Source organism: Epinephelus fuscoguttatus, linkage group LG21, assembly GCF_011397635.1.
Source record: "Epinephelus fuscoguttatus linkage group LG21, E.fuscoguttatus.final_Chr_v1".
NCBI classification, from domain to species: Eukaryota; Metazoa; Chordata; class Actinopteri; order Perciformes; family Serranidae; genus Epinephelus; species Epinephelus fuscoguttatus.
The window spans coordinates 28868150-28888413 of record NC_064772.1 but is presented as its reverse complement, the minus strand read 5'-3'; the positions used below and the strand labels follow the sequence as shown (position 1 = coordinate 28888413).

General features: G+C 40.6%; 1 protein-coding gene across 2 annotated transcripts in view; it reads right to left on the bottom strand.

The window, feature by feature from the left end:
* LOC125881864 (guanine nucleotide exchange factor VAV3) overlaps positions 1-20264 on the bottom strand; it is a 135677-nt gene that overhangs the window by 20914 nt on the left and 94499 nt on the right. For both annotated transcript variants that reach the window (XM_049565263.1, XM_049565264.1), the window contains exons 17-23: positions 16936-17027; positions 14897-14919; positions 13814-13832; positions 10475-10605; positions 4727-4792; positions 3964-3998; positions 2389-2505 (exon numbers count right to left, since the gene is read on the bottom strand). In XM_049565263.1, coding sequence (XP_049421220.1) covers positions 2389-2505; positions 3964-3998; positions 4727-4792; positions 10475-10605; positions 13814-13832; positions 14897-14919; positions 16936-17027 — 483 coding nt within the window. The remainder of the gene's footprint in view (positions 1-2388; positions 2506-3963; positions 3999-4726; positions 4793-10474; positions 10606-13813; positions 13833-14896; positions 14920-16935; positions 17028-20264) is intronic.

Here is a 20264-nt window from a genome sequence, read left to right as displayed (position 1 = left end):
TTCATCAGTGAGTCCATGTGGAGGCTTGTGCCAAATTTGTTGAAATTTAAAATATCACAGCAACGTACACCAAGAATTAAACGAGGTGCTCATCACGAGCAGTAGAACTGATTGTAGAAAACAAGCGTCGCACACTCTGGCTCCCTAGGCATTTCTTTTATTTTGATGATGTTTCAGCCTTTGGATCTTCTTCAAGATCAACAATCATGAAGAAGATCCAAAGGCTGAAACTTTTTTTTCTAAAATCAAATTTGTAGAAACTCCCTAAAAGCCTTCTTACGATATTGCGGTCACGAGAATGAGACAGACGTGAGATCTCTTGACCTTGACCTTTTACCAACTCTGATCAGTTCATTGTTGCGTCTAAGTGGATGTTTGCACCAAATTTGAACTAAGTCCCTCAAAGTGTTCCTCAGATATTGTGCTCTAAGAATTAGAAAGATACAAGTTCACAGTGACCTTGACTCTTGATGACCAAATTCTAATCAGCTCATTGTTCAGTCCAAGAGGACGTTTGCGCCAAAACTAATTCCGTCAAAGCGTTCTTGACGTATCACATTTACGAGAATTAGACGGACACAAGTTCAGGACCTTGACCTAGTTCAGTGTTGAATCCATGTGGACGTTTGTGCCAAATTTTAACAAATTCCCTCAAAATGTCTCAAGATATCTTGTTCACAAGAATTAGATGGACGGATGGAGAACCTGAAAACATAATGCCTCTGGCCACAGTTGTCGCTGGCGCAGAGGCATAATGAACTTTTAAAACCTTAATGCTAATGCTAGGAGTCGGGGTTTTTTATGTTAATGGAATAGTCTGATATTTTGAAAAATACGCTTTCATTTTTGAATTTTCATTCCTTTTTTTTTCAGAATTAAATGAGAATGACTGGAGCTGAGTAAAGTAAAGTTGTATCTGGTTTGTCAGCTCCTCAGTTTTTCACTTCGGCTTTTGAACAGTTCAAATTAATCACATTTTTACACTTTATGACACAAACGTGTTGATTAGTGAGCATTACAGGTGCTCACAGCGGGAGTATTTTGCTTTTATCGTTCCCTAAAACATTAAACACGTCTTTGAACACAACACCAAAAGAAGAATTTGAAATGCAACACATTAAAGCTAAAAAAAAAAACATAAGTTGTTAGTCTCAAAATAGTTCTCTGTGTTCAAATAAACACAAAACTGGGTCTGTAGCTGTAATTCAGGAAAATATTTAGACTTTCAAAATCTTATTTTGAGGTTTACAAATGTAGAAAATGTACGGCTTTGTTAGCTTTAGAGAGGCAGATATACTCAGAACTACCCAGGAGGCTGCCTTTACTTTAGAACAATGCAGTAAATTACAATGCCGCAGCTTAATTCAGACAGAACTGGGGTCTCTCGGCTATTTGGACACAATCATCAAAAATGCTCTGGCAGCTCAACTCGGAGAAACAAAAGAATGAAGGAGAGGGCATTTCTATTTTCGAAGAATGCTTTTCAAATGCAGTTCCACGACGAAGGCTTCTCTCTCTATTCTGCTTCTCTCCTTAACAGGGAGGTTTTAATAACCTTGAACACACACTCGCAGTCGTTCTCTGCTCTGTTCAGACCACCGCGTCTGTGAACACAAGCAATTAAGAAGGAACTTGAAGGCTCTCAGAGCAGTTCATTCCACAGAAAACAAGGATGCTGAAAAAAGTTGAATGAATTTAAATGAATGTTTCCATTGCTCACAGAGAAGCATGCTCGCTCCTCGTGGAAGAAAGTGTTCTCCTCACAGTGTGTGTTTACACTGATGCCATTTATCCTATGCATAGTTACAAACACTGGTGGGGTCATTACCAAGATTAACATGGTTGATTCTGAGGTCAAACCATAATGAATACAGCCACATGTAGTTTAAATGAGACCCTGCTCCATGATTAGCATCTGGTTTGATCAGTTTCACACACATCACTGTGGTGAACCACATCGTCTTGCAAAGGGACTATGAATCGGTCCGTCAAATTGTGTTGTGCAGCCGGGGGTTGTCTGGTCAATACTGTGGTTTGGCTAAAGGCATCTGATGAATCCAGCAGACAGAGCAGCCACAGACAGACAGAAAAACTGTCATGTCATAGAGAAACAATAAGATCTGACAATTGCTAATGGCTGCATCACTCAATAAAAAGCTTAATTAAGATGTTTACTTCTGTTGTCACCACTTACATCATCATTAAATACAGTATTACATTTAAAGGACACTCCTGTTATGAGCACAATTTGTCTGTCATTGTAAAAGACCCATTTTCATTTATTTAAATCAATTAAATCCAAGAGTCTAGCAGCAATCAGAGGTGGTGACACGGGCACTCTCTGTATTATGAGGTTCTTGAATGACTTGATAGGAATGTCAGACTTACTTTATACTGATGGCGTACTCTGTGTACTCTCTACTGCGGTGGCGGACCAGGTAGGTGCTGTTGACCCTGTTGATGAGTTCTGCCTCCGCCTGAAGCCTCTCCATGGGCCCTGCAAACCTGCAACAAAACAGCAATCAATGTCAATCAATGTTGTCCTTTACAGTCTGTGTGGTAGCCGTTAAAGTTGTGTATGCTTATGTATAAAATTAGCTGACTGGTCCAATTATTAATTTAGAAAAAAGAGGCGCTTTTTATGCTAATAATGATTGTAAAAGACTGATTTATTTTAAGCCTCATTATTTTGTATGGAAAATACTACATTCACAAATGCAAATGGACTAAAAGATGCTGCATACAACAAAAAGTTAAAGTTGAAAAAAGTACATTATATTGAAACATTGCATGAATTGAAGAATAGTAATGCAATGAAAACAATAGAAATCTGTAAAGCTATAATATTGTTCTTTAATTTCTTTATTGCTTGTCGCATAATATCCCAATTTGTTCTTTTGCTTTTGTCTAATTGTATACCTCTCTTTGTTTGAACATTGTACAATAAAAAAGGTTAGTCAAAAAATGTGTGTAAAACTGAAATAAATTAATAATATGTCATCAGCTGTAGCTGTACTTTTTAGTGTGATCCAATGTTCCATACATTATTAACATCTGCATTAGCTGTGTTTTGCTCTATCCTATAAAACTCTGTGATGCTCTTCAGCGTGAGTAAAGACTTTAACCTTTGGTCCAGTCAATCTAACTCAAAATGGGCCAAACCTAGAAGAAATTGCAATAGCAATGATTCATAGTTTTCACCCTCCTGCATCATAGATTAAAAGTATACCTTCGTGGATTTTGTGGCACAATGTTTTTAAAGGTCAAAAGCAAATCAACATTTTACAGTCTGGGTGGGATTATGTTAATATTGGAGGGTCTTTGCCTGCCTATACACCATATTTCATTTTTTTTCCTAAGTATTTGGAAGCATTTTCAATGAAACACTTCTTCTGATGTATTATACCTGTATTTGCCAAAATTTCCACTTACAGTTTGTGCCACACTGTCCCTATGGGCGTATCTGCACCTAAACTGGGTGTAAATTAGACTGTATAATTTCTCTGACATCATCATTAGTTGCAAGGTTAAGAGTTATGAAGACGATAACATGCTTTATAACCTAATTTTACAGACTGTCTGGATTCAAAAAAAGGCCATGTTGGGGGAAAAGTTCGCCCTAATTGCACATATACATTCAAGAGAGGTCATATCTGATGGTTATCTGTGAAAGAACATCCTAAAAAACTAATGTTTAGACATGAATTACATGAAAATATCATGTTCACAAACAGATATGCACTTCTCTGTGTGATGCTTTGACACAAATTTCAAGCCCTGAATTTACTTGGATCCACTAAGTGTATAATAGGATACTTTTATTTTGTTATTTGGACATCCCTCGAGATCACAAAAAACCTTGAATGATTACTATTGCAGTTTTCCCTGATTCAAACCACAGACTGACTGGACTACTTCTTTCTGCAACACATCCAGACTGATGAAGCTGTTCTGTGTACCTACCAGGCTTGAGAGGAGTAATCGACAGGCTTCGGGACCTGGAGCAAAGAGCAAAAGTCAACATTTGTTGTTGTTGTTTTCATGAAGCTTGCACTCATCCAACGTAAATACAACACCACAGTAAAGTACTTGGCACCAGTTCCTCAGTGCTGTTTTCAAGCTGATGTTTTCCCATCTCCAACACAGGTGCTTTTACACAGTACAGCCCCAGTAAAACAGCTTAATGCTCTTCTTATCTTTACAAAACTGTAGACATGGCGATAATAGTTTTGTTATCTACAGGACGGCTCATATACCTGAAGCAGCTGGACACAGTGTGAGTTTCATTTTATCAAATGCAATATGACAATCCAGTGGTGGAAGATTTATTAAAGGGAGAACAAAACAACCAATTGATACACAGTTAAGTCAGTGAAGACGATACACACCATTATTTCTCCCTCTTGGCTTTCCAGTTTAGTTTGCACAATATAAAGTATGCTTGTTCCTTACGTATGAGACATCGTTTTCTTCATTGCATCTTATTGATAAAGTGTATTGGGCAGTAAACCAGTTTTATCTCTTAAGACAACACAAGTTCCTTGTGCTCAGAACATAAAAAACCATGGGCTGTTTTTCTTTCCCTGCCAGGTAAAACAGCTTCCCTCCCCTCCCAAATCCCCAACCAGCCTCACATCACCGGACTGCTAGTAAATACATGCAGCCAAACACAAGCTGCTACAAGAGGCCCTAATGTAGCGAAGGACGAGAAGGAAATGCTGCTTACACATGGGCACGGCTTCACAGCGTCGCTTGGAAAGAAGCCAACTTCCTTCGTCGTCAGGATTTTGCCCTGAAACCACAGAGAGATAATTGCGTTATGTACATCTGGCTGGCTCTGTCTCCATAATTCAGAAACAATTAGCTTGCAACACAGAGCAGTGTAAATTTACAGCCCCAGTTAACTATTGTTGAAATAATGGCTGGCAGGAAGAAGGAAAGAGGACGAGTTCCTTATTCCTCCCATGGTGATGACTCTTTAAGCTCAGTGCCTTGATTTAACAACACTGCGCCCGCATAAATAGGGCGGCCGTAGTGCAGTTATCTTCCTCTGTCTGACTCAGGCACTGTGGGTTAATGATGCTGTTTTTATTCTGTGCGCTGACAAAATATTTGATTGGTACGGGACAATAATCCAGTCATGGATTCCATAGCTGAAAAGAAATTGAGGCTCAAAAAAGTATTTGTTATTGTGCATATGCAAATTAGAGAGTAAATACACAGGAAGAAGCAGCAGCATGCATGCAGTGTTTGTCTCATTCAGAGAAGTTTGGCTGTTGCTCCATTTTGGTCCATTTCTCTTAATAATAATGATAATAATAATAATAATAATAATAATACACTTCATTAATATAACACCATTCCAAAACAAGGTTTACACGACACTTCACAGGGTTAAAACAACAAACAAAATTCAGCTCCATTGCGACAGGGTTCACCGAAAAAACATCTGTCTTATATTAAGTAGTTTTCCAAACAAATATAATAGCCTATCAACGAGCGGGGATTTCCTCTGCTCATATGAAGCCAGGATAAATCACAAACAAGACTTAAAAAGCTATTTTTGTGGAGGCTTTATTGTCTTTGCAATTTATTGTTTTTTATCTGTGAAATTAAAGTGAATAAAAGCTTTGTTTCCACTGAGGGAAATGGTTTCAGCTTACATAAATAGACAGGAGGTCACCAATTAACCTGCATGTCTTAGACTGTAGGAGGAAGCTGGCGTACCCAAAGAAAACCCACACTGACAGGAGGGCTCCCCCACCCTGGGTTTGAATCAGGAACCCTCATGCTGTAAGGCAACAATGCTGCACCACCACTGCTCCACTGTGCCGCCCATATTACAATCAATAAACAATGTAAATCAAGCAACAGGACATTAAACTTAATAATAAAACACAACAATCAAAATTAAAACAATAAAATAATGGTGTGGGAAGGTAAGATGAAAGGATCACAGGACTATTAAAGTGTGTTTTAAGAACAGTCTTAAATGAAGGGACAGACTCAGCCATCCTACTCTCCTCTGGAAGGCTGTCCCAAAGTCTGGGCACCCCGATGGCTAACACTCAGTTACCTTTGTCTTTTCTTTGTCGTAACAGCACATGACAAGCTAAAAGGTAAGAAATATAACTCCGAACCAAACTGCTCCGGGCTTTAAGGGTTATCAGTATAGTTTTGAAATCCAACTCAAAAACTACAAAGCAGCCTGTGTAAAGCTGACAGGATACGTGTTGTGTGTTGTCATTTTCTGGTGCCTGTTAAAATCCTGGTGGTTGCAATTTGGCTTAATTGTAGAGCAGACAGAGACATTTGGCTGCAGACGGAGAAAAGGAAGTTGCAGTAATCTCTCAAATAAAAGCATGAATGACTGTTTCAAGGTTTTTGGTGTCTCGAAATGGCTGCATTTTAGAAATGTTCCTAAACTGAAAAGAGCATGACTGTATGATGGATTTGATGTGACAGCTCAAGTGAGGTCGCTGTTAAATAACACACCAAGGTTGCTACACTGCGGAGTAAAAAGATGGAAGAATGAACCCACTGTGTCTGTAATTTGAGTGTTGGAGAAATCAGTTCCAAATAGAAGCATGTTGAATGTCCTTGAGACAGTTTATAAGAGAGAAAATTCCACTGAAGTTATCGGGGTCAGAGCGGAGGTAAATCGGAGTGTCGTCTGCGTAAAGCAGAAACTTATGAGATGTTCCAGTGGCACTGCATCGGTGGAGAATGGAATTTCTTCTGCCATTTTATGTCCAAATTCTAAAGTAATGCAAAGAAATCCCTTTGTTAGATGTGTTAATAATCATTATGTAAAATTATTGTATTTGTTTTGTCTCCTGTCTTGTACAAGTGCAGTTTTGCAGTGAACAGGTTTAACTGAATTCTTTATCTATTTTACCTGTCTTGTATTAAGTACTACTGTATGAGATTCGTTGGGGCCATCATAACATGTCTGATTATAGTACAATAGTCCCACACATGCAAAGCTCACTGTCAACCAGAAGTATTCATTCAAAACTCTGCAACTCGACTATTAACCAGAACCAAGAGGAGAGAACGCATCAGGCCAGTCTGAACTGCTCTGCACTGACTTCCTTACATTTAAAATTGATTTTAAGCTCCTCCTCCTTGCATACAAAGCCCTACATGGGCTGGAACTGAGCTACATTGCGAACTCCCTCATTAACTATTTGCCTCCAAGAACACTGCGATCATCTGCTACTGGTTTATTGGAGGTTCCCACACCTGGGAGGATGCTGCCAGTCATCCTTGTGGCCAGTTTGTCCCAATTATTAATGTTTTAATTGTAATTTTTTGAGACATTTTATTTGCATTTTTGAAACTGTAGAGCCACGAAATGCTATTTTATTAAATTACATCATTCCAATGTAAACTCTATAGTCCAAGCGGGAGTGATGGGGATTAATATTTTTGAATCTGGACGTCATATGTAGCCAACTGAACTTCAAAGACATTGATGAACCTTTTTTCAAATATGGAAGGAGATTTGTATGTAGTATTTGCTTATACTTAGTGTATAGTTTGTAGACCAGCAGCTGCAGCATTAATGGGTTTTACAAATGCTGCCTGTTGACTCTTTTGATTTAATGTGACAACAGGATTTTGACACTCTTTTGGATTCTACAGGTGAACTGGGGAATTTGAGACCTTCCATATGTTTTGCACTTTGAGAAGTGTTATACGACAGCGAATAGTCAATGAGGGATTGAGGGGTGTTTTTTTAGACAGCCTTAATCACAGAGGCATAAATAGCACACTAGCAGCTAAGCCTATTTTGGTGGTTTTGTGGTGGTCGCCTGTCACATCCCTGCTACCTCGGCACGTTTTATCAGCCTTGTTGGAAAAGCCTTGCCTTTCTGCTGCTTCCTCGCTAACAGCGTGATAATGATTATAGCTGGTAACATTGACAGAGTAAACAGATGGTTGCTGGTGAATGAAATGAAATTACAGTGATCGATTCTATTTTTTCACGCATCCCCAGAACAGAAATGATTATGGTCCGCTGGCTACAAAGGTGATGGATATTGAATGTTTGCTGACTGTGGGGCTGTGGCTGCCTCCAGTTAAGCTTTTACACAAGGTTAATTGAATTCTTTATCTATTTTATCTGTTTTGTATTAAGTAGATTTGTTGGTTTCCTCATTACATGTCTGATTATAATACAGCAGTACAGCAGTTCATGTCGATACAATGCCCTTTTCAGGCCTCAGGCAAAATCCTATTAAATTATTATGATGACTTTGATTCAGCCTCTGAAACACACACAGTCAGTCACCACCACACAACAATGCATCAAATTTGCAGAACACTCCTTATCTTTGCTCCTCCAGTGAGGTTTGAATCACATGTGATGTCACACCAAAGTAAGTGCTTACATGAAACTAACAAACATTTCCAGTGTGTGGGAGTTTTACTTCCTTATAAGAAGAGCTCTGCCATGTGTGTAATTGTCTGTGGGCGTACACACGTTAATAAGAATTTCATTTTCACTCGCAGCTTGTTCGCAAAAACTGTCCAAATTACCTGCGCTACATTTAGCCACATACACCACTGGGATGCTGTTTGGACTGGGCACACTCACAGATGGGTTGTGAAGCAAAACTTCTGCTCCCATGAACTATGGCCTCATAATTTCTTTTAATATTTCCAACAAATGGCTTAAATTCTAGATTTAGGCTCATAGTTTTTCTAGAGGTTGTTCACTTTGCACTGGGGACACAGACATGATAAAATTGAGCACAGATACCAAAAGAAGTTCAGTTAAAAAAGAATGAATATTATGAATAAAAGAAGACCATTAAATAATAATATGATATTCTTAAATCAGAAGCCATGTTAAACTCGCTGCAATTTTATTTAAATTTTAAGAGGAACTATAGTTTTTGTTTTTCCAGATGCCAATTTTAAAATTTACTGTGCCCCTGAATTTATTTTACACCCTGAGTTAGTAATTTCCTGACGTCCTTCAAATAAATAAATAGATAATATATATATAAAAAAAAAAGTAAATAAATGGAAAAAAAGACTACAATTCCATTGGAAATATTCTTTTTAGGAAATGACATTGAGTAAAATGGAGTGAAATAGGGGAGCATAAAATTTCACTTATGTTTTTTTCACCCATATTTCACGATGTTAATCAGTTTGTCACACTCTTAAAGTTCCTCTCTGTTAGGGAAGATTAAACAGAAAGTTGGTCAGCTGTGTGAGTGGACCCCAGGAAGGCTAGCAACCGCTTTTGGGAAGCTAATGGGCATGCGAATAAAGAATGAAGAATGAATAAAGTTAAAAAAAAAAAAAAAAAAAAAGTAAAAATATTTTTGATATTTGAAAGTTTTTGTTTATGTGTCGAGAGTTAATAGCTAGCTAAATCTGGATTACTTACACAGCTAAGATCTGTATGACACATAGATCGGTTTTTCCAGGAGCCCCTTTTGCACTGGCACTGCGACATGCAGTAACACTACCTGCCATCCACCAATATGACTGATTAGTTCCGCAACAGGACCTGACATGGCGACACAAGATCACCTGCCTGACTTTAAACTGCAAATCCGATAATAACCATGCGCTGTTCAAATAATTGAGTAAGGCATCATGTTTAGAGTGGTCAATTTGGGACATTTCACACATGTGAAAATAAGTGAATATATTTTAAAACAATGATGATTCAGGAAATACAACTCAAATTAATGTTTTTTTGCTTATTCTCAATATATTGAGCAGCACATCTCCACAGTTAACGTTAGTAATGCACCTGATTGAAGCGGCCCTCATATTCCAGGTGGCACAGAAGACAGAGCTGACACACAAAGTCAGCAGTTAGAGAATTAAAAAGTTAAATTAAATTATTGGTAAAATTTATTATCATTTTATTTTAATATATTTATCATCCAACACCCACAATCCGTCCCACTTATTCTTTGTTTAACCCAGAACCAAACCCAGAAAATGAAATTAGGACAAAATTCCACCCACGAATCATCTGTTTTGTACCTGCATGAACCAAAGCAGGACTCTGCTCAAACTGCTTCACCCTGAGATCGCCCAAAATGTTGTTCTGAAAGTTAAATGTGTTACTTTTCTTCTAACTTTTCAGTAAAACAAAGATGGATTTGCATGTTTTTGCGTTATATGTTGCTGCATCACAGGAATGACCCAGGTATAAACTGTCTACATGAACATGTCTTTAATTGATGAGGAAGCTGAAACACTGGACAGTACTGCAAAACCCATTTAATAAAAATTGGCCCATGCCGACTACACCAGATCTGACCTGTAAAAGAAACGGCATCACTGACTAACCGATACATCATTCAAACCTTATCACAGAATATGAGGTCAGTGTGAGGGTTAGATGTTCTGACAGTGGAGGAAATGAGAGATTTAAATACAGTACGTCCATTTTTTAGTGTCGTGAAATATGCGATTAAGAGATAGTGTGACCTCTGACCTGCCACCAGGGGCTGTGTAGGTCGGCGCCGATTAATTCGATGATGTCACCCGTCTGGATGCTGAGCGCCGGACCAGACGTGGGGCTCGGCACGCCAAAGTAGTTCCTGATTACCAGCATCTTGGGCAGACCTGAAAGAGGGATACAGTTAGTTCCTGCATACTGTCTGCAAACAGGGCTTCAAGGAAATCTGCCAAAACAATATTTCCTTAGTTTTTATTTCTTTATGTTATTATATGTAGAATTTAATTAAATGTTCTAAAGGTGAGAAGAAGAAGCAATAATTGTTGCTTTTTTTATCTTAATTGTCCACTTTATATTTCACATTTTAACTTTTTTCCTTCTGTTTAGGATAAAGTCAGTCGAGTTTAATTAAAAGCCCATTAATTCACATTGTAATCAGCGTGAACACATGATGTACGGTGATGATTTAACTAATAGACTTGTTTGTAAAAATAAACTGGAGAAGCTATATGAGGAGACGAAGACCAAAATAAAATCTCAGACTTTTTCTGTCTGCAAAGGCGTAGATATCTGGAGGGACGCAGGGTACTGTATGTGTCCCCCTCACTATTTAAAATATGTGAATTTCTCCGACAAAAATCACCACATTACAGAAAAATTAAGTGTTTTACTTCCAAAAGTCCCCCCCAACATGTTGAAACAACACCTACACCAGTGAGTATCTGGCTCCATAAGAGCCTGTCTACGTGTGTGTACATATGCATGCTTGTACCGTGTGACCTCCGGCCTAAAAAGGGCATGTTTGCCATTCTAAAAGTGCATCTTTGCTCCACTAAACTATTCATGGCCCCATTATAGGTGGTAATGAGAGGGAGTATAAATGTGTACACACACACACACACACACACACACACACGCACAAACACACCCCTTGTCAACCAGTGTACTGCCCTTGCAAATCATTTGGACCCATTATCATATTACAGATAAGCAACAGTGCACTCTGGTGCTCGGACGGTTATCTGGCTCCGAGATAAAAGATAAGCTTTCAAGAGTTTCAGTGTGGAGGCTGTTCACTGCTGCACGATGTATTCAGGCCTCCTGGGGGGGTTTATAAGGACTTATCAATAAAAGTGGGCATTTTTTATCCATCACTGAGATCTGATGAAAGTTAGTCGTGGTTAGCTTAAAGGAAAATCATTCTTTTGTTTGTTAGTATGCTGTGTTAGGTAACGGTGCTGTCTTTGGAGACACTGTCACCATCTCCCTCCACAGTCAGACTCACTGTACGCATGCCTTCACCTCACCTGCTGCAATTACCAGCGCAAAGACTAATTAAAGCACATTGCTCCACAGGTAATATATCACCGAGCAGTAAGGCTTCGCACTGACACTTAAAGGAGGGCATTTTAATCAGGCCGACTTTGTTTGTCGGAATGACCTCAGTCAGCGCTATTTGATTTTGCACAATGGCCGGCTTTGATCCCATTATTCCCCAAGAAATCACTGAAATTGAATTAAAACACCCACCCATGCCAAACAAATCCCAAGTTCATATCTCATGTGCCAAATGAAATGTGCATATCTCTCTCTCTGCATTGTGAGGCGATAGCGTTGTGCAGGAATACAATACAAGAAAAAGAAATTCCAAGTGAGAGCATGAAGAAAAGGGTAAAGCTTACGGCAAATAATAGAGACGTCAACAACATTGTATTGAAAGCTAATACATCTATATCTGGCTTGCTTCTCTGTCAGGGTCTGTTCCAGTGTGTAGCACTGAGGCTGGCAGCCTGACATGTGCTAGCTCGCCTGAATAGGACTTCTAAAGACACAGGGCCATGGAGAATTGAGTCTCGGGGGCATGAATTGCATTCCTATCCACACAAGGACAAGCCAAGTGTTAGCGCACCTTTGAAAACAGACAAAGAGAGCAGCGTTGAAATATTATGAAACGCCAAAGGCTGGGGCAATCAAATGCCTATTGATTTTAATGCGTCTTCAGTCAGAAATGATTTTCTGCAGCATAATGGATGGAGGGGTGGAAAAATGAGTGTTGAAGCCAGGTTTATGAGAGATTAAAGGCCCTCGGTGTGGTGTAAGCACACGCAAGCAAACACACACAGTTCAAAGGATGCTGCATGTTATTCATATTCTATTGGGGAGAGATTGAGAAACAGAGAGCCACAGAGGGACGGAGGCAGAAATGCACCGGCTATGTTCACTGCATTTACTGTACGCAGCCAGTAATCTGCTGTTTTTATGCATTCTGATTTTGGTTTTAATTAACTTAGACTGTTAATGTGAGTGGTCACAGGCACCCTTTACACCCTGCAACATGTGTTCGGGTGATCGAATTGCAATGGGATAGTGCTTGACTACATGAAAGTACAGGTGTAAATGCACATTAAGGACAGTGTGGGTTGTGATCCCATCAGTCAACCACGTTCAGTGGTCAGGGACACATTGTGACCACATTTAACACAAGTGTAAATGCAACTGCAGCCATTAGTCAGTTAGCCGGCTAAGCTGCTAGCAAGAAAGCAGCAAGAGAGGTTTCGGATATTCAAGAGTCAAGACGAGACTGAGTGTCGACTTTCACTTTGGTCCGATCAAAGCATACAAGCCAAACTTGCCAATTCATGTTGCAACTGAGGAGGTCAGAGATCGAGTCTCAGCTGCAATGATGTAATCAGTTAGCTACCAGGTACGCCTTCCTCTCTGACTGTGCCAGATCGCCTATGATTCCAAGAAAAACAATTTTGACGCCCTGCCAGTAGCAACACACGCAAACCTTCTGCCAATCCTGACAATCAACCTGACAGAGGGAAAGTTTCCCGGCTGATCTTGTTCATGTACTTCCTGCTGAAGCTGTGATGTAAAAGTTGTGTTTCAAAGTGTGAGAAGCAGGAAACAAAGTGCTTTTTTTTGTTTTTATCATTATGAATCAAATATATTTTTGTCTTGCACTGTTGTTCAGACAAAATGAGCAATGCAAAGAAGTCACCTGTAGGATTGTGAACTTCTTTAGATTTAACAATTAATAGGAAAGTAATGATCAGATTAAACAGTGGTGAAAATAGGTGTCAGTGCAGCAATAAAAGGTGAAATATCTTTAAGTATGATCATCAAAATTATGACATAAAGCTAAACAGATAGTTGGGCTTTTTTCTCAGGGAAATAGTGGCGTTGTCAGAGCTGATACCAGCTGCAGCATGCTGCATAGTGGCCGGAATTACATCCCAAAATTTGGTGATTTGTCTTCAGAGCAGCAGTTTCTAGGCACATGAGCACTGCCAGCAAGAAAAAATAACGACAAGGAGGCTGAGTGCGAGGTGGGAGGATGTCTGGTGTGGTGCTGTGCTGCGAATTTCTCACCTGGATCTCGATCTTTGCCCTGGAAAAAAAAAACACAGAGAAAGTTACACACTGCTCATGGCTGTATCAAACACATGCACATTTAGACATGAACGTTTCAATCTTATCCCCATCACTTGCACATAGAAATCACTGCCATGCTGAAAGTGAATCCCCTTCTACTTCTATATGTTTGGACACACAGCCTAATGCTATGAATACACCCCTCTACTGCTGCACACACAGAATTAATATTTTAACCCAGCCTGCTATCTCCCCTATACAGGCCACATGCAGCAGGCCCCAGAGGAACGACAATACATAACATATTAAAACCCATATTGCATGCACCAACGCCACAGGCAAACTACTGTGTCCCACTGCAGCAGATATATTTTAAAGATGCAGAGAGCAGTCATGTGTAAATACAGATATTTTTCTGCAGATAATAATGTTTGATTTTGTGTCACTGCTCTACAGTATTTCCACCCAAAATAGAACTACTACTAAGACAACAACACAACACGCTGTATTCATGCATATTTTCGCGTGCACTGCATCAGAGCAGTTGGTCGAAAAGTTTCTGCTGTTTTAAAAGTTTGGGTCTCGCATTTTGAATCTGTGTTTGGCACTTTTTCTGCACAAAGAAACACTTCATTAGTTACTGTACAGCACCTGACACAGAATAAACCCAGAGGAGTCGGGACTCTTGTCAATTTCACACCACTTTTGTGTTTCTTTGCTGATGAGATTTGGCTGTTCTTGTTGCAATCTCACCTGGAAAAAGCAGTTTTAGCCTCTGTTATTGGCATAATTGCTGTAAGCCCACTCTAATGCCCTGCTTGGTTTTACTTTTGAGCTCTGTAGCAGTGAAGCACACAGAAGCAGCAGAGACAACTCGGGGTAAATCTGCAAAAAACATTCTCGTTCCTGGCGTCAGGAAAAGCTGCAGCAAGTAAAGTCAATTGGAGTCTCCTTGGCAAATAGCTGCAGGAGAGAGCAGCCTTCAAAGTGCAGCAAAGCTTTGGAGAGGAGGCGAACGGCACACGCAGACAGACAGTATACACATCAACACGGACACACACACGCACAGCGGCAGCTCACCTGAGTTCTGACGGAGCCGGGATCTGAAAGAAGTTTGAGAACAGGCATAGTGAATGATGGGTTAGCGGGTGCACGCAAACACTTGCACACACTCGTCGGTACAAGGCAACACTCCCTCATTAGTGGAGAAGGCGGACGCTCGTGTCTGACCGTGGTTCGCTTTGTTTTGCTGCGCTGCCACTACCTGACAGCCGGGATAGAGGAGGTAACGAGGCGGGGGGTGGAGAGGCAGGGAGGAGGGAGGGGGGCAAACCTAAGGTTTTTGCTCCACTAGTTTCTTTCATTGGCTCCCTGAGGGACGGGTTACACCTCCCAGACACACACAAACACACACCTTTGCACGCACACACACAAGTACTCCTGTACCTGTACAAACAGAGCACACACATACCTTCACACTCACACACACACACTTACTGGCAGAGAGCCACAAATATGTACCTACACTGCCTATGCACACACACTTCTCTCAGCAGGCCTGTTGTTCCTCCAGTGAACTTTGACCTGTTACGCAAACACCTGGCGAAGCAGCTGATAACAGAGACAAATTCAGGTAAACAGTGGCTTATCTTTCACACACACACACACACACACACACACACACACACACACACACACACACGTATATAACCCTATACTGTGGTGCTGTGATTGTGTGTGTGCAGCCCTGCTTGCACCTTGACAACATCTGTACATGCAGACATTACGCAGGCTTTCTGAGTGAATAAAGTTCAATGTAGCGGTGCAACCAACAAATTAAACTGTCCTTTCTTTCTGACTTCTACTTTAAGACTTCTTAAAATACTTTTTGTTCGGTATGTTACTTAAGTATTCATCCTCACCCCCTGCACATATTCCTGCACCAGCAAGAGGGTGGAGACCGTGTGGAGTAATGAGAGGGGGAATTTAAACAGACATCCCAGGCTTCACCAGCTCTCCCCCCGCAGGTGTCGCCCAAATCTACTCAGGTACACACAACACCCAGGTGGGCTTGGCGTGCCTCTGCGACCTGCTAGCGCCATGACAGATGCCAGGTCCAACAGGGGCTGGCAGCTTGCCACGGGGCATACAGGCAGACACACGCAATTGTGACACGCGGTGTTACAGGCTGTAACAGTATAAACTTGCATGCTCGCTTGATTTTGAAAACAAGAGTTGCAGAGTTTTAGTGCCTTGAGAACACGAGCGTGCACTTTCAAGACCTAAAAGAAGTTCCACAAACAAACAGAAAAGTGTGAATTTAGTTTTTCACCTCTTCATGCTCCTTCTCTCCATCTCTCTCTCTCTCTCTCACACACATACACACACACACACACACACACACACTGAGGACATGCTAAGCTGGTTTCTGAAGGCCTTCTTTTCATTCCACATGTCTGAAGTTTTCCCACCATCTCTTTCAGAGCTGTCAGTGCTCCTGCACAGGGAGCTGAGTGACAGATACACAACAGGGGCATAATAAAAAAGTCAGGAGTTTCATAAAACTCCTCAGTAAAACTACTATTAAGCTTTGGGGATCGGTGCGATGATACACACTGACATTGCCTTTAAGGTGCTGTGAAGTGTCAAAACCACCCAGGGAAGCGGGGGAGCTTTTGACTGAATTTCTGCAATACTGATCGAACACTTGGATGACCTTGGTTTGTAGAAATAAGGGCACTTAAAAAGTTCTTATTTACTGAGAGCAAACGCCCTAATTCCTATAATTTAACTTGGTGCAATACTTCCCAAAATGTCACTGTGTAGCTTCTTCTTTAAGTCACAGTGCAACACATCTCCCTCATACCCATAATTAGTCACATGAGACACTCATACATCAGGTTTTATGTGTATCATCTGTCATCATGTTCATACTGCTACGCTGTAAGAGTGCAGTTGTGTTCTTACGATTAAATTTAATGTGTCCCTTGGAATCATTTTGTTCAGTGACAAATTGTTAACTGCAGAATAATTGCAGACTAGACGTGACGGGTACGAGGTTGTGCAATAAAGTGAGAGACTTTGGTTTTATTTGCGTGAGTAAAGCAGTAGTTAGTTACCTGTTTTTCCACAGCAGCCAAAGCGGCCCAGGCATTCTTTATGGGCACCTAAACCACACTTGGAGCACAGATAGCCCTGGTTGAAGATGCCCCTGCAAACACAAACAGGAAAAATCACATGGATTGTTTGATGGTTACACACAGTAGCAACAATATGTTACTGCAAAAGAGAGAGAAATTACTGTACTGCTAATACAAATGTCCAGATCCAAGCTGCTGTCAAAAGATTTAATGTTACGGAAAAACAGCTGCCACATTTTCTGACATGGCCCAAAAGTTTATTTCTCCTGCGTTATAAGCCACCCCAGCAGCATCGCTCTATGGATGCCAATGTTGGTCTAGACTGATATATCTCTACCACTTCGCTACTGAATGGATTGCCATGAAATTTGTACAGACATTCATGATTCCAAGATGGTGAATCCTAATGACTTTGGTGATCCCCTGATTTCCTCTTGTGTCACTATTACCCCCTTTCCCCCAACTCAAGCCTAGTTCAGTCAGGAACACTTCAGTCCAAGAAAACTTTATTTACATCGCAGGATTATCTTTGGCGGTATGGCTCTGTTCTGGGGCCTCTCTGTCTTTCCTTGCGCCTATGCAGAAAGACTCTTCCATGCGCCTACCATGAAAGCCTTAAGGCAGAGAAAGGACATCTTTCTGCCCTTCCACATGCAAATGAGGAAAGCCTGCGGCAGAGACAGCAAATTTCTCTGCCCTTCCATGTGCCTAAATGGAAAGCCTAAGCCCTTATGCTAAGCTAAGCTTCTGGTTCTGGTTGTGGGTGGGTGCTGGTACTGGTTCACAGTAGATTCAAGTCACCGTATATGCCTCTGGTTTTCTAGTAATACCAGTGCCATCCACCGAATGCACTGTAACTTTACACGAGAGCTGGTTTTGTGCTCAATGCTCCCTCAAGTTTGAATTTCTGTGGAAGTGCAAAGACACAGTTTTTGTTTCCATGGACCACTTGTTTGTTTTTTTACATCTATAATGGAGTTCTGGGTTTTCAAAATGGCAGTCACAGATATCTCAGATAGGGCAGCTGCCATCTTGCAATGGTGACGTCATCTGGAGCCAGAGTCTGAGTTCCTTTTACTTTTCCAACCAATTGTGAGCAGCACCATCGATCCGGAGCACACTGATTGGCACAAACTGCTGTCAATCATGACGTCAAACCCCCACTTTTTATAGCATCAATTATCATAACAAATTACAACTAAACACTTGAACAAACATCAATGTGATAAGAAATACCTTAAATGACAGAAAACATCTTTAAGAAAAATTCTTTCGACGTGTACTTTGTTGTTTTAGTTGAGCTCATGTCCCATCTGCTAACATGGAGGAGGCGGGATTTATGACCTATACCGCAGCCAGCCACCAGGGGCGAACAAAATGTATATTTGTTCCCTATGAACCGACCTCACTGCTTCATTTTTGTGGTTTCTGAACCAGCCATGTGTCGGTGTCACTGCAGAACCAGTTTTTGTCTGGCTGAGAGCCGTCTCTTTTGCTGCAGAAACATGCAGAGCTGGTTCTTGGTTCGGCATCGGCTAACAAACTACCTTGGTGGAAAATGGTTAGTTAATGGTTAGTTAGCTGTGAGACTACGGAGAAAAACAACAGAAAATTTGCTTATCCAGCGGGGAGTGATGGTTCGGGATCAGACCCTCGGTGCAAAAAGGAAAGCAGGTATCGTTTGATATTACGTGGTACTTGATTAATTTGGTCAATACCTGAAAATTATCAAGTACAAATTCCCTAATTTTAATGGCTCTGGTGACCGCTTAAAATTTCGTCTAGCACCAACATCAAATCAAAAATGGCAGTTTTCCCCAAATCATTAGTTGACCGAATACCAGCAACAGCCTCAGCTCTACTTTGTGTTTAGTGCTTATTAGCCAATGTTAGCATGCTAATATGCTTAACTAAGATAGTGGACAAGTCACTCGTATGTTCCTATGATGATTCTGGAAACACCATCGCTGTGATTTCTTGGTTCAAGTATGGATTAGTGAATCCTCGAGGTCTTTGAGTTCCTGGGCTGAATACAGATCCAGGCTGTTCCACCAGCAGCACTAAGACACCAGCCGGGATTCAGTACTGCCTACCAAAGCCACAACAGGTGTGTGAGGCAGAAGTTATTTCAAATGTTTCATTTTAAACTATTCCAAGACCAATAAACTGCATCAGCTCATATCTAATGAATACTGAGACGAACACACTGAAATTTTGGTGTAAATGAGGTGAGCACACACGCAGAGACTGAGGCAGCAACAGCGGGCAGTTTTCATTTACATAACCATCTCAGAGGCCCTAATTAAAATGACATGAAAGTAAAGGCTGCTCTGCTCTGCTCTCCAGCTAATAGTCTGTTTAACCTCTTTGAAATAACCAGCATGGAGTTCACGTGCAGGTACACTATCACTTTGTGTGCAGTTCAGAACTACAGGGTGCGTGTTGCATTGGGGGTAGAAGTCAGAGCAGTGAGTTTAAACCATTAGGACGTATGAAACCTTTGCAATTCTTATGAAATCACATGAAAGGAAATGTAAGGTTTGTCCAAGATTTTCCATTCAAAATAAAACTTCTACGAGACAAGTTACTGTATGTATCATCTGATTAATGATGCAATACCTCAGACAGGCCTGTGCCCTTATATATATCATCATAAAACATGACAAGTCCTGTGACTACACGTATAGCATACACGAAATGTCAGATTCATGCGGTAGGTTTTATAAAATAATCTCATGCACATCTTGAAATCACAGAGTAACACTTGACTCATTAGACTCATGATTCATGAAGTCGTTTGATATTTGAAGCCTGTTAGATAAAAGGTAAAATTTCTTGTGTGCCTTTTAAAGTCAATCCAATGTTCTTCTACAAGCACTGTGCACAAAGAGCTCCAGCACAATAGTTATAATGAAATAGTCCAAAGGACCAATCACTATTGAAAGAAAAAAATCAAGAAAATAGTAATTTGTAGAAAATAATTATACACTGCACCTCAGATGCTTCTTCCCTGCATTATTCTTGTTTCTCTTGTATCTTATCCCCTAAAAATGTGAGTGAATTCAGTACCAGGCTCTGTATATTCACAGTGCAATTATCTTGTCCCCTTTCCCCATCCATCGCCTTGAAGAAGTGCTCAAGTGTGACAGACATTTTTCTTTACCGTCCTCGGTAGGTGAAACCACTCAGTCGTCCCCGCTGCAAGAAAGACCACGAGTCGCAGTCCTCTGGGTGCCGATACCATTCAGCAAATTCAAAAGAAACTTTGTGTAACTAAGGCACATGTGCAGTGGAGGAGAGGGGTAAAA